At 41.7% G+C, this 15,684-nt stretch overlaps 1 protein-coding gene across 1 annotated transcript; it reads right to left on the reverse strand.

Annotated features, from left to right (window-relative positions):
* Positions 1-586: 586 nt before the first annotated feature.
* LOC147267505 (ubiquitin-conjugating enzyme E2 variant 1-like) lies at positions 587-8,053 on the reverse strand. The gene is made up of 4 exons (XM_086198366.1): positions 7,912-8,053; positions 6,246-6,394; positions 3,674-3,799; positions 587-1,805 (listed from the first exon to the last, which is right to left on the reverse strand). The coding sequence occupies exons 1-4, from the start codon at positions 7,928-7,930 to the stop codon at positions 1,662-1,664; spliced, it is 438 nt and encodes a 145-aa protein (XP_086054492.1). The 5' UTR covers positions 7,931-8,053; the 3' UTR covers positions 587-1,661.
* Between the last annotated feature and the right edge of the window lie 7,631 nt (positions 8,054-15,684).

The raw sequence follows: 15,684 nt of genomic DNA on the forward strand, positions 1-15,684 counted from the left end.
GAACCCACGCAGGAACAGGGAGAACATGCAAACTCCACACAGAAAGATCCAGTGCCCGAGCCAGGACTCAAACCCAGAACCTTCTTGCTGTGAGGCCACAGTGCTGACCACTGCTCCACTGTGCTGCCGCTGTAAAATATTTTTCATTTAAAATCTAAGTCGTACTCTCTTGAGGAGGGGGTACAGAAAATTCTTTTATTTTATTCAGTATTCACGTTTTGTGTCCATCTATGTTCTACCACTGTACCACAAACTGATGGAGTAAAATGTGTCATTTTAAAATTGCTTATTGCAAATGTTTGTAAGCAGATCTGCTCATAAAAATAAAAAATGTTTGGATTTGTACATAACAAGGTAAATACAGTTAGTACAACTCACCCCAAAATTCCCAGTTAAATCATATATTTCTGCTTATTTCCATGGAAATTTTCCAATTTCCAGGATTTAGCAACCTGATCTTCAACAGCTAGCAAAAGTGGAAACCTTTTAGGAGACATTTAAGTGGGTCTGCAATATTTTCACAAAAATGTGTGCTGTTCATGCCTTTTTTTGGAAAATTTCCCTGGAGAATCACGACACAAACAAGTGCAAAAGTAATAACGTTTAATTAAAATAAAACCATGCAACAGGTCACTGTCACCCTGATTAGAGTCAACCCCTGTTATAAAATAAACATCCAAAGCCATACATTGTGGTCAGTGGGCACTGGCTGCAGGAGAGGAGAAGCAGATCAGCCCACGCACCAAAGAAACCTCAAGAAAAAACCCCTAACTGCAAAAAATGGAAATAAAAAAACAAGAAGAAAGACTGCACAGGCCACAGTACAGTGGTTTTCCTGAAAAGGTGCGAAGCACAAACTCCACAGAGAGAATTCTCCCCCCACCCTGGTTGCTAATAATCAATCACCATCACAAAGCACTATGAACCATATGGCACACCGAAGACAAGTCAGAGAACATGAGTGATGAGCCAGTGGCGGCCTGCTGATAAATACGTGGATGAATGTCTTGGAGCAGTTTATTCCCATGTACCAGACATGCACTTGGTAAAAAAGGGCCCATCAAATTCACATCCTTGGGATTGTGGAAACTGGCGAATTGATTTGAGGCCAACATGGCCTGGGGAACCGAGCATCGAAGAGGTTGGACATTTTTCAGTGAAAGGAATCGGTTTCAGCATCCATTAAGATGGTGCGGTTTGTAGTTTAACAACCATACAATCAGAATGATCCAAACACTTAACATCTATATTTCAGTCAGGGAGAGACAAGTTGATTTTGATAAGTAGCAAGTTGCTTCTAATCCCTCAGCACAGTACCCACAGAACTGAACTACTGAAGAATTTCGAACAAATAATCTGTTGACACTAACTGGTCAATTGGTTAGTTTACAATCTTGATGAAGAACACATGGATAATTAAAAAAAAAAAAATCAGTTACATGTACAGTATTTGTGTTTTGTAATGTCTCGTCTGCACTGTGAACCAAAATAGATAACTGGGCACTGGTCGAGGAAGTCTGGTTCACCTGCACACCTGTCTCTGTCCAATGCAAGGCTCCAGGCAGAGGAAGTGGAAGTCAAGAGAGAGTGTGTGTGTGTGTGTGTGTGTGTGTGTGTGTGTGTTTGTGTGTGTGTGACAAGGAGGGCTGGCAGCAGGGGCCTCAGTTGTAAGTCTGGCCCTCAGGTGGCTGCTGGAGCTTGTTGTTTTCTCTCAACATCATGTGTTTTCGGAGCTCCTGCAGCACTATCCGGATGTTGTAAGTGTTTTTCCACTTGGACAGCGCTGTCACTGCCTTTATGTCCACCTAAAGGCAGAAGGGGAAAGAGGGGAGGGATTTCCATGATGACCAAATAAGAAACATACAGTGTAGCCCGATGTTAAGGTTACATTTGTTGAATGCTGCCCACACACGTGAGACCCCTGCATCTGTGAAGCTGGAGGCTCATCCACCCATGACCATCCATATTTGAGTGGACAGACGCCAGTCTGCACAGGATTAATACCACATCAACTCGGTTTCGAGACGTACTGAAGGTAAGCCGTGGTGGACTTTGGTAGATGCAAACCTGATCGCAAAAGGCTTCAGCAATTAGCACCGATTCTTACAGTTCCCCCAGGGGTTCTGGCCCAGTGCTAATAAGACTCAATACATAATGTAAGTGCCAATCGTCTCCATGACACAGCAATATGTCATAAGGAGCACAACACTCTCTAAGGTGTACAACTTGCAAGGTGGCCTGCAGCTGCTCCTCCCATAAAATGAATTTGTGAAAGGAGAAGCCATTTTCTGTCTTTTGGGTGGTAAAACTATTACAGCGTAAAGAGTAAAATTATTTCAATTAAGAGTTAAGAGGCACAGACTTATTACTTTTACCGTTACTCAGTAAGGTCAAAACCACATTGAAGCTGAGTGGCTGCACGTTGGCTGCAGCAGCTAAAAGGAAATAAACATGACGTGCTGCTTCAGGATTAAACGGTGAGACCGTTTACAAAACTTAGGTTCTTAAATATGTTGCACATAACTGTACTTTCACTCTCCTCGGAAAAGTGAGCCTATTCTTCACACCACTTCAGCCACTGCCCAGTCAGCCACAACTGGTGACCACCGCATGTAAACAACACACATCATCAGTAGGCAACAGTAGTCCCATGATGAAATTATGTTACATGAATACCAGTAGCAGCACCATTTGAACAGAAGCTCATCAGTACTGGTACCAATCTAGCACCAGTTCTTGGTACCATCGCTAACAGTAGCAATGTCAAAATCCCAGCAGATTGGGGATGTAACTGAACTCCTCACCATCAGTCTGCAGATAGGGAGGACCAAAGAGGTTGAAGCTGAGTAGAGGTGCTACTAAACTGATGAAACATGACCAGAGTGTATCTAACATACAGGGTTGCAAATAACTAGATTTAAAATCAGAAACTTTCAATGGCAACAAACAGGAAAATTAAGAATTAACTGGAATAAACTGCATGTTCAAGGGTATTTTAAACCAACCGTATGAATACTAAAGACATGACTATCAACATTTTGTATGCTCTTGAGCATAAATGTATGCATACAATTCAAATACACATTTAAAAAAAAAAAGATTTTTGACTCAATTTGATTTGTGGTTAAAAACTGCATACATTTTTTCACTGAATCGAGAGAGGCTAATCTGTGCATATGATTGTAGAATGTGTAGAGTACGTTTAAACACGGTTTGTATGAATTACTCCAACATGTGTAGTTTACTCCTGTTCATTCCCATAGTCTAGTCTCATAAATTCCAAATTCCATTTAACGCCCCCTCAAAAAACCCTAACACTTCCCATGAAAGATCTGATATTTGACAGAAATCTTCCATCCCTTTGCAACTTTACACACTTTCACGTTTTAAACAGAGGATTTGATCTGCAATGCCCACCACTAAGCCAGTCCCCCCACACCAATGCTCTATAAATGTTAAAATGCTAAATATGTATACAAAGTTTATTTTGAGCATTCAATTAAACAAAACGTCAGTTTCCTTTTAAAAAAAAAAAATTCAAAATAACTCTGACATCTCAGGTTAAGTTTAGAGAAGACTTGGTGATTACAGTCCATCAGAAACAATTGAGATGACTTCTTTAAGCAAGCACGCGTTTGGGAACATGATGGTGCAAGGTGACATGGATACTTACTACACCATTGGAACTGTTTACTCCACTCAGGTTGATCTTGTTCACAAAACGGACATGAGGCGGACTTTCTGGGTATCGGAGTCCACAATCAATTTTCAGACTGTACATCCTACCTTCGTAGACAGTCTGCAAAGAAATAAAAAGGGGAGGGGGGTTGTCATATTAGCTCACTTTTTTAACCTGTACAAATGGCAATAAACTCTAATCTAACAGTCAAAGTTCTGGACATTCTGCTAGAATGTGAGATGCATTACTTTGTTCACCTTGACAACAGTATCCATCTGAAGACACCTACTTCCTTGTTCTTCAACTTCTCATCATACATAAAAAGTTAAACGAGAGAGTAGTTCCTCAACAACTGAGCAAACTCTACATGAATGTATTATTAAACTATCGTTACAACTGCTCACAGCAGGAAGGTTTCTATCTCTCCATAACACCAGTGTTCCTACCAATGGAATAGTGTGTGTGTGTGTGTGTGTGCGTGGCATTGTGTCTGTCATTACAAGGTTAATTCTAATTCAGAAAACCCTATTATCACCAAAATCCTCAAACTTCTACTCCATACCCTAATTGCCATGATTAATAAATTGGAACACATCAAACGCTGAGCTGCATTTTGCTGTGCCCTGCAGTCACCTTAAAAACAAAAGCATGTTTGATTCAAGTTCTCTCTCTCTCAACCTCCAGGTTCTTTGTCATAGTTAGAATATTGAAAATAGAGCTATTAGGTTTAACATAGAGCTTTGCGATCAGCATTTAAAAAAAAAACATGAGGCTTTCCGAGTATTCCATCATTCAACTATAGGGAAACATAAAAGCATCATTTTATGTGTAGAAAACAAAATATACCTAGCAACAGGGTGCCTCTTTGATAGTTAAGTGTGGTGCTATACATCCATCCAGTGAATGTCTGACTCACTGAGCAGTCTTAAATTGTGGGCTCTTAGCCCGAGCCACAGTCAAGCACCCTGGCAAAAATCCTGCCCACTGTTTATCATTCCAACTCACTTTACAAGTTTCTTTCAACAGATCAACTAGCTTCTGATAGCGCAGTAACTTATAAAAAAGTAGCTACTGATGCATAGTAAACAGGTCCTTTCCATAAACACATGCTAGCTAACTTTGCTTGATTCACTTCTTTATTCTAGTTTATATTTGATAAGGAATTTTATCTGGTATCCGCTGTTTGAACTTTCTTGTGCCTCATCCTTGTAATTTGTCTGTAAGGTTTATGAAATGAAATACACTTTATGGTTCAAAGAGAGTTTAGAGCTGGTCTGACCCTGGGGCCTTGACCTGGGTCTGGGAGTGGACCTTGGGTCTGGGAGTGGACCTGTGGCGCTTTTCATCATTCTTTTATAATCGTAACTTTGTTGTTAGAACACTTGCTGATAATAAAGCTGACGCTTACGACGGCAGTGTTGTCCACATGCATAGCTGTGTTTAGGCTACATGAAAGGTCACATTAGTGCAGGATATTCCAATGAGGCATTACTGGTAGTGCCAGACATTACTAGTGTGACTGTTTAGGGGGGGGGGGGGGGGTAGAACTAAGATGTTGTGGGGGAGCTGACTCAAGCTCATCTCACAGTGAACCTTGTACATCTGTACTCGATATCCACTGAAGTGTCCAGTGTTAGCCATCTCTGATTCTCCAGCCTGTTCCTTGTGTCTGCTGAATTCTTTCATCACACAAAATTCCTCTACAATATTTAAAGGCACTTGAACACTACACTGGTGTAAGAGAACAAGTGCTGATGAAAACAGACTGTTGCTTCACCTCATGTTGCCTGTGTTTGATGATCAGCTAGCTAGCGGCAATGTGTGCTCACACACACGAGACAGAAAATAACTCTCCAGACCAACAGGTATGAGTTGTCCACATTTGCCGCAGCTCAACGTCATAATTTTACCATCACTCTCACTCACCACATATGATGGACTGTTTGGTGACTTAGCAGCTTCTAATAGTCTGATAAAAAGCTAAAAATGGCACTAAATATTTGCTTGATTTCCTCTATTCCATGTCTTTTCTCCTTGTCTGATTTGCTTAGCCGAGTAACAAATCAGAGCACGTTCCCCTGCCGATGGCCTTCACCGCAACTTCAACATGAATGGCACACTAACAAGGTCTGACTAGACTCAGCGGTGCACAGAACCCTGCCACAGATGCACACAGATGGCCTGATGGCTGACCATTGGGTTGGTGTGTTAGAGCTGCTCTACGGCTGCAGCTGCTAGTCAAATGAGTGGCTGTAAAATGTTGGATCAACATTTTATGACAATAAATTATTCACAAGTGCTCCATAATTTTGTTGTTTAAAAGCTTTTGACATAGAATATCAGAAAGTGGGTTTACACCAACACTGACATAACTGCTATAAACTAACAGGAAACTAACAAATAAAGCAGATATCAGAAAGTACAAAAATACGGATGCAGAACAGGAGCTGAACTTCACTAATCTGTTAAAATCTACAAAAACATTTACATCTGAACTCACAAAACTTTTGAAAACACCCTTCCCTGCTGTACCATTTCAGTGTTTTTGGCCCCAGGGGTGGCTCACCTTGGTTGGGCCGATGATCATGCCATTCCAGTGAGTTAGCGTCATGTCGTCATCATTTACAAGGCCCCAGCTGACAGTACCATCTCCGCCTCCCTTCTGACCTTCCTCCAGTTCCTCCAGCAGCCGAAAGCTGCGGGGGACGTGGATGCCTTTATACACAAAGAACATAGGTGACTGAATGGACACAATTTTGTGTAGCACTTTTCTAACTGACCGAAGGGGCTTTTGCCCAATCACAAATGAATAATTTGCCTGAGCAGAAGCTGTTGGCAATCCTACTGAAAGGTGTTTGACAATAGAATGTCTCTCAAAGTAATTGTGATTTTACAACCATTAACATCATTATTAGAATTACAGTTATCAAATAAATGTTAAAAAGAAATATTTATTGGTGGTTCATACCTTAACCCGAACCACCTACCTTTTCATCACGTACTATGAAGTCGTGTTTTACTGTCTAAGCAGGTCTTTAAGGATGCGATACCGACCTGACTTTCAACACGAGTGAATACATTTTCAAAGCACTCCTAGCCCTGGTGTTCTCACTAGTCACCTCCTTGGGTGTAACGTACAGAAAAATCCCTTAAAAAATACCCTTGTCCCTTAAAATCACTGATTGAAGGTGTGTATATGAACACTGCAACAGTTTGGGGAATACAGAAAAAAACTTGTTCACATAACGAATCTATTTTAATGGCTGCAGGATAAACCTTGTTATCCTGTGGGATCATCTTCCAAGTACAGTAGGATCTTCTATCACAGCTATTCAAAGGTTCAGGTCACATCCACAACTACATCTGAAACTCAGATGCCAAATGGAAAACATGATCAAGCCAAGGCTGCAGAATTGAATTTAGTCTCTGCTTCCAAAATTTTGACAAATATGTCAAGAGAGCCTTGTAATAATTTGGAGGGCATTGCGCCACGGTTCGTCAGACAGTTTCCAAGTTTTTCACCACTGTTGGATGAAGTTATTTACCATGAGGGAACTCAGTAGCGAGCTGAGATATGTTGATTCATCTGTTACAATTGACATGATGCCACCAAAACAGGTCATTCTGGTTACCTAAAAATCATAAAACAATATTGATTCCAAGGGGGAAATTTAGTGACACTGAAAGTGCTCAGGCAAAATAAAATAACCGTGCCATATAACACAGCAATGCATAAATCAGAGGCGTCTGTGAGGCACCTTAGATACAAGAGGAAACTGCATACTTTTGCGATTGTCATCATGACTCCAGTTGTTGAGCAGGGCACTGCTGCCAGCTAACGCCAAGTTATCCCAGGAAACAACAACTAATCTAGTCGCCAAGCTAGCGCGAGTCGCCGCCCCAAAATCACCATTAAACCGCTGACTATCCTGATAAGCAACGCGAATTTAATCACAGCTGAAGCCTCTCATCTGAGTGGAACGATGTATAATCCTTCATAATGGATGTTGCCGACTGGATAAGCACTGCCTGAAGACTATGGGCCAGCTTTGCTAACAGTTAGCCGCTGCGCTCCACGCTTATTGGCACAACAAGCGAAAGTACCAAGCTCCAGAGGGTGTCTCTTTAAGTTTGTTTAAGTATTTTGTAGCTAATTAGTATGTTAAAGGTTACTCCACATCGACAAATTAAATACAATAAATTGCTCTGCGCTGTCGGTGCTTTCAGCTTACCTTGTCCGGCGGCCGCCATTTTTGTCACTGCTCGACGGAGACGCGCACGTACTACGTACAGTACGGCGTGGGATGGAATGTGCGTGTCACCAAAAAGTGGAAATACACGTACACTGGGTTTCGTACATGAATGGGTTCTTGTATTTGTTCTGACATGTGTTCTTACACAAAAGAGGCAAACATGAAGACACAATGAAAATCCCGTGTGAGCTTCTAGATGTGCACCCTCACCCAACCGTTGACGAATTGTATCGGATTTGAAAATGAACAGGCGTTACTAGCAACTTGAAATTAACATAAGATAACGACCCAATGAACCTGTTAGGACCAAAAAGAGATCAGTATCTTTGCAGGTGACGAAGTCACACGAAAGATAAAAGGGGAACGGTAATTTAGACTGGCGTGAGATGTTAATAGCTATGACAATCAGGTCTTTAACCTCGAACATACTCATCTGACTTAGACACGACAAGTTAAGTGAGTTGCTGTCTGATTTCACGTCTGTGGTGAGTTTCAGCTTCATAGGGTGTAAATAATAATGTTTCCATCTACTACTGAGCAGCAGCTGCAGGCCAAAGGAGATGAGGCTGCCTGCCATAGACCAACAGTTTAACGTTGTTCGAACAAAACACCAATAAGACTTCCATCTCTAGAAGCAGCTACCTGAATGTTTTCACGTCACATAGCCTCATTGTTTTAAGATTTTCAAATGAACTGCCGTCGCCCGTTTCTTTTTGTTTTATTTAGTTTTTTTTCCAAGCATTTTTCTTCAAGGGGGACTGAAGAACAGACCTCTCCGACAATTTTAATACGAGCACCCAACCTCTCACTGATGGTGGTATTTAATGTTAGCACGGCATTGCCATCTACTGGATAAAAGATATACTGCATGTCAGATTCATGAAGTGGTTGACGAGTAGTCGAGTAGCATAACTGGCTTGCACATTGATCTTGACACATGATTTGCTTGTTGTACCATTATTCCTGTTAGTAATGGCTCATAATACATATATATATAGAGAGAGAGAAATATAGATACAGAGTTTATCGCTTCAGTCCTTCCATCCATCTTCTTCCGCTTATCCTGTTAAAGGTCACAGGAGGGCTGGAGCCTGTCCCAGTGGCTTTTGGGAGTGAGGCAAGGTTCACCCTGGACAGTCCATCACAGGGCCAACACATACAGACAGACAACCATGCACACTCACAGTCAATTTGGAGTATCCTATTAACGTAGTCACCTCTTGATGTCTTTGGACTGTGGGAAGAACCATGCACACTCACGGTCAATTTGGAGTATCCGATTAACGTAGTCACCTCTTGATGTCTTTGGACTGTGGGAAGAAGCCAGAGCACCTGAGAGGACCCACACAGGCACACTCCTCACAGAAAGATCTCATACCTGAGCCAGGACTCGAACCCTGAACCTTCTTGCTGTGAGGCGACAGCACTAACCACTGCACCACCGTTTCAGTTCTATTTATGTAATTTTGGAAGACACATTTTGCTATAAGATAAGATAAGCTAAGATAAGATGAGATAAGATCAGGTAAGATCTCAGGTAAAAAATTGGCACTGTTACAGCAGCAGAAACGGAGAAGCAGCAGAAAAAGTACAGAGCAATAAATAGCAGAATCTGCAATAAACTACAGTAAAAAAAAACTACAATACACTATCATAAATTACAATCAACTACAATAAATATTTTCAGCATAAATGTCAGGCAGCATGAGTGTTGGCTACTGCACAGTACCGTGCTAAGTATTGCACAGCAAAGTGTTAAATATTTCACACAAGTTTGTCCAGGATCTGGTAGGGGAGGTTACTGGGAGCAGTGCTTGTTGTAAAGTCTGACAGCTGCAGGTAGGAAGGACCTGCGGAACCTCCCCTTCACACACTTAGGGTGAAGGAGCCTGTCACTGAAGGAACTCTCCAGGGCTGTCAGGGAGTTGTGCACAGGGTGGGAGTCTGTGTTCGACAGAGATGACAGTTTGGCCATCTTTCTCCTCTCTCCCACCACATCCACTGGGTCCAGGGGGCATCCCAGAACTTCTTAATCATCTTTTTGGAGCTTCAACTGCTTAAGTCCCATTTTAGTTTCAACTGTATTTTGGAGAATATATTTCCATTGATAGACTGAAGATCCCTTCACTGAAAGCAACTGCAAAAGATCTTTAGAGGGAACATGCATATGCATGTTCAGGTTCTTTGTTGAATATCAAAGTGACTCTTTGAAAAATCATTACAGAATATGAATATAATTCAAAAACAAATATCACAACAAGCCAAATATTGTGTCTTATTGATGACATATGAATGACCTTAACTGATATCTCTAAAAAAAACAACAACAACACACAGTTTATGACAACCAGCGCGTATACCTGGCAGTGTGCAATAAATACTAAACTCTTCAGTTAACAATTGTACTGAAACACTACTTGATACGAATCAATGTAATTCTGCTTTAACTCCTTGCTTTAGCAGTATTCAGTTGTCTCCTGGTCAATGGCTGTGTAGGAGAGACGATGAGCATTAAAACACAGAAGCTCAGTCAGAAATGATGAAAACAGTCCAGCAGCTTTGCATCTCATAGGATACACATCACAATGTCGCACAATGGATATTAAATTAGTTTGACAGAGAAGAAGCCCCTGAGACAACAAAGGTAACCTAGTACTTGAAAGGGAACTGGAGTAGATCGGCCATCTTGGAACCATGACTCACACTGGATTCAAGGTGATGGGCATAAAGAGACACAAACATGATCAAAACACCACCAAAAAAACTGTTTTATTGTTTATTGCTGGTTCCCTAGACAGGGAACCATCCCATTACTCTATCTTACTCTATCCCATTGATGTTGTGACAGAGTAAGAACCAACAGTGATACATTTGTTGTGCCACCCTAAATATGTGACACAATATGAAAGCAGAAAAACAAAAAAAACAAAAAAGCACAAAAAGGTAAAAGTATCCAAAGATATAAAAGAGACATTTGAATATTTAACAATGAAGTGTCAGGGATGCAGAGTTGAAGTCTGAAGTGTGTGTGTGTGTGTGTGTGTGTGTGTGTGTGTGTGTGTGTGTGTGTGTGTGTGTGTGTGTGTGTGCGTGTGTGTGTGTTTATGTTAATATATATAGATGGCATTGCTACTGGACCAAGAAAGGGGCTGTTTTAGGGACTGCAATTGTTTTGTGGCATGTTTGATGATTGAAACAAGAATATTATATCTCTTGATGAGAAACTGACAGTTAATACTGCCTCTGATTATGTGTGTCCAGTTGTTTATTAGTGCATCACCATCGTCATCTTCCGCTTATTCCTTACTAGTAAGGGTTTGGGGGGGGGGGGGGGGGGCTAGAGCCTATCCCAGCATCTACAGGCAAGAGGTGGGGTTCACCCTGGACAGGTTGCCAGTCCATGGCAGGGCCAACATAGAGAGACAAACAACCATTCACACTCACGGTCAATTTAGAGAATCCAATCAGCCTAGTCCCTAATTGCATGTCTTTGGACAGTGGGAGGAAGCTGGAGTACCAGAGAGAACCGACGCAGGCACGGGGAGAACATGGAGACTCCACACAGAAAGATCCTGCGCGCGAGCCAGGACTCGAACCCGGAACCTTCTTGCTGTGAGGCCACAGTGCTGACCACTGCACCACCGTGGAGCCTTTAAGTGCATCACATTGATTCCTTTTCTTTCTTTTTTCCACTGGACCAGAACTGTGGTTCCTCCTCTACGTCACCAGATGGGGCTGCTTACCCATGTGAACCTGAATGATGAAAATCCTTTCAAATGCCACCCACTTAACAGATTTTTAAATACAGCAACTTATTTTTGAATAGAAAAGAATAACAGCTAAATTAAACTCAATTCACAATTTTCTTTTTAACTACACTCCACTATATTCCTAAAAGCCAGAATGTTTGTTTGTCTGTTTGTTTTTATTACAGGATATGCGCTCATCGTGATTGAGGGATGCATCCCCCAGTGGGAATGTCATAGAAGTTAGCAAACGCTACATGCGTGGACAGATGCAATTATGATATCCTTGGACTTAAACTTTTAGATTTCAATATATGCTAGTGATTGTGTGCCAATTTAATGGAGCAGATTTGTCTCCAGGAAGCTGTTACTCTTAAGGTAATAGTGTGATCAGAAATGATGACCCGTTGAGGAGGTTTTGTTTTGCTGTAACTTAAAAATCTGTTTAAATTCCTTCTCAAATTTGTATTAATGGCACTGGCATGAGTCATGAAGTGTTGATTTAATTTTATTTAGTGTGTGTGTGTGTGTGTGTGTGTGTGTGTGTGTGTGTGTGTGTGTGTGTGTGTGTGTGTGTGTGTGTGTATACTTAGTTTTTGTTATCTTTTGGAGACCTTTTCTGATGGCTGCACGGTGGTGCAGTGGTTAGCACTGTCACCTCACAGCAAGAAGGTTCCGGGTTTGAGCCTTGGCTCGGGCACGGGATCTTTCTGTGTGGAGTCTCCATGTTCTCCCTGTGCCTGCGTGGGTTCTCTCTGGGTACTCCGGTTCCTTCCCACAGTCCAAAGACTGCAATTGGGGACTAGGCTAATTGGATACTCTAAACTGACCGTAGGTATTAATGTGAGTGTGAATGGTTGTCTGTCTAAATGTGTTGGCCCTGCAATGGACTGGTGACCTGTCCAGGATGAACCCCACCTCTCGCCCGAAAGTTGGGATAGGCTCCACCCCCCCCCTCCCCGAAAATGGATGGCTGGATGGATGGACCTTTTCTGATATAAACACTAACCTTATCAGGACCCCTAGTCCTCATGGGGACCAAAGACCGGTCCTAATGCAGCAGAACTTATTTTATAAACACCTGGTCAAAGTTAGAGTGAAGGTATAAATTGCAGTTAGTTTGAGGTTGAGGTTAGGCATCAATTGGTTAGGTTTAGGATTAAGATTGGTGCTTAGGTTCAGATATTCACATGAATGGAAGTCAATGGAATGTCCTAATAAGGATAGCTATGCAAACCTGTGTGTGTGTGTGTGAGTGTGTGTGTAAGGTCAAGGCTGACGTTGTCTCGGGGCGGTGACCCCAAACAGGGAGTGGCTCCAGCAGATTCCAGGACCAACACCTGCAACCTCAGTTCAGAAGAGCGCAGTCCTAGGGAGAGCTAAGATACTGTGTAGAACCTTAAAGTTCCCAGGCCTCTGGTAGAGGACCCAAGCTAGAGGAACACAGAACCACCCTACAAGGGTGAGAGGAACACGTTTTTTAATGCATACACAACTAGTCAAAAGTTTGGACACACCTTTTCATTCATTGTTTTATCTTTTTTTTACTACTTCTACATTTTAGATATATACTGAAGACATCAAATATATGAAGCAAGATATATGGAATTCTGTAGCAAAAAGAAATGTGGGAGAAATGTGGGGAAGAATGAAAAAATACAGTTGTATTAAGTTCTTTTTCTTAACAAATGTTAACTGTTTCTGTGTACTAAGTTTGTAAGCCAGTACTCTGCCAGGATGAGGAAAACAGTTATCAAAGTGTGTTTAAGAATATAAAGGGTGCATTAAAAACTGCATGATACAATCAAAGGGGGAAAAAAGGCCATATGTAGACTCCTGCTTTCATGTTATTGTAAAAAAAAAAAGTCAGTTAACTAAATTATTTTGAAAGAAATTGTTCAGTTAAGACAAGGATTAAGCTATGAAGACCAGTGAGTAAATTACACGGAGAAAAGGTTCCTGCCTGGGTCAAATTCTTTAGCGTTTTCTTGTCAGAGGTCCTGCTATACATCTCGGTCAAGGCCCTGTGATCCATTCATCCTCTCCTGAGAAAGACGAGGTGCAGCTCCACATTAAACATCAACAAGTCTAGAGCAGGCTTGTGCCTGCAAGTTGAACTTCAATTCAAACCTTCACTGAAAGCTGCTGTTTGATGAAGGCTGCTGTAGCTCTTGATCTTATTCCCAAACTAGATAATTTAGGATTTTATGCAAGAATGACAGGGTATGGAAGAATAATGAACTTAATGAGGAAGGGGGTAAGTTGCCCTCTGACCCACTCCTACCGCCACCTCCCCCAGCCACCCCTCAGCCTCTTGCCTGGCAGGCCTCCATCCCCCATCCCAGCCAACCCGCCCAGCCCCTCTCTTCCCTCTGAAGACAAGTTGTTTGTGTGTGTGTGTGTGTGTGTGTGTGTGTGTGTGTGTGTGTGTGTGTGTGTGTGTATGCGTGTGTGTGTGTGTTTTCAGGGAATGAATGGCTCAGTGTTTTTCCTGGGGACATGACTACAGCTTGTTTTGCTCCTGACAGACAGGCATGGTCATTCACACCCTGCCTTTCCACGTTTCCAACTCATTTTCCCCGTCACTCCGTCATGAATACAGACCTGTGCTGGGCAATGTACACACCACCAGTCACACACACTTGGTTCAGTGGCACTGGCAGCTTCAAAATACTATGTTTTCTGTACTGGCTTATGATGCATGTTGACATTGCACATGAATGCACCTTAATTTGAAAATAATATATGATAATATTAAAATAATGAAAAAAATATATGATACAGTGTGATGGGGCAGTGCTGTTGTTCCCTTCTGTGCTTCCTCCATCACTGGTGGAAGAATCACGCTGTCCCTTTACTTGATGTCAAATGGAATAGTACACTGGTAGAAGGATGTGTGTGGAGCTGGATGCTCGCTCGATAGCTATGGCAAGCCATTTTAACATTTAATGGTCAGAGTGGACCTGTGTTGTAGATATCCATGATTGAGTTCTCCCAGTCAAAATGAAAATTTCACATCTAAACAATGTCATTCTTTCCATCCACAACTGTCATTTCACATAGCTACAGGTTGTATGGACATATTGTCACTTTCCTCCATTCCTGTTTATAGGGCTTTAACATTTCAAATATGTTTGATTCCATTGCTGATTCGATAAAAGATATCTGCAATTAAATTAGGACTATTTGTAATTCCAGTTTGAGAAATCTGCAACGTACTTTTGGTTAGTTAAAATTTCAGCCATCCATTTTCTACTGCTTATCCTGTTCATAGGTCGCGGAGGGGAGAACATGCAAACTCCTCACAGAAAAGCCCAAGGCTCGAACCTGAGACTCGAACCTGAGGTGACAGTGCTAACCACTGCACCACAGTGCCGCCCATCTGTAACACCATTTTAAGATATTTTATTTTAAGTTTAAATTAGTCAACCCAATGTTATAGACATCTTGAGTGTGAAAGTGGAGTTAGTCATAATTTAATTGCAAATATCTCTTATGGACTTACAGATATTTTTTTCAAATTAATTTTTAAACAGAAACAAGGGATATTTTTAACATCATTCTATCTGGTCAAATTGTATTTGCATATATCTGGAATTCTAGTTCTGACTTTGGGATATCTGTAATTTGGGAAGGGGAGGCAGCAGGTGGTAGGAGGAGCTTGCAGAACTGTGGGAGTTCAGTAAAGTTGGAGCAGTTATAATATATCATAATTCTGTTTTTGACAGACTGACGCTGATTCTGTTTCTCTTGTCTGCTCTGTGTGATTTGTCCTGGATAAGACATACAGCCAATGGATGAAGACACCCGTTGTGTTTTACTGTAGGTACTCGGGGTCAATATAGAAACTATAGAGATAAACACATCACACCACAAAGACAAATAACATGTAAAAGATTCCATCCATCCATCTTCTACAGCTTATCCTGTTAAGGGTTGGGGGGTTCACCCTGGACGGGTCGCCAGTCCATCGCAGGACCAACACATATAGCCAGACAACCATTCA

Source organism: Aulostomus chinensis, chromosome 3, assembly GCF_037954235.1.
Source record: "Aulostomus chinensis isolate RoL2024-O1b breed Wild chromosome 3, RoL_Achi_v1.0, whole genome shotgun sequence".
NCBI classification, from domain to species: Eukaryota; Metazoa; Chordata; class Actinopteri; order Syngnathiformes; family Aulostomidae; genus Aulostomus; species Aulostomus chinensis.

Excerpts from the sequence above, each read along its gene's own strand:
- LOC147267505 (XM_086198366.1), bottom strand. Across the intron at positions 3,800-6,245 it reads TGATCATCGGCCCAACCAAG|ACTGTCTACGAAGGTAGGAT; the intron begins GTGAGCCACCCC and ends ATTTCTTTGCAG. Across the intron at positions 1,806-3,673 it reads TAAACAGTTCCAATGGTGTA|GTGGACATAAAGGCAGTGAC; the intron begins GTAAGTATCCAT and ends TTCTGCCTTTAG.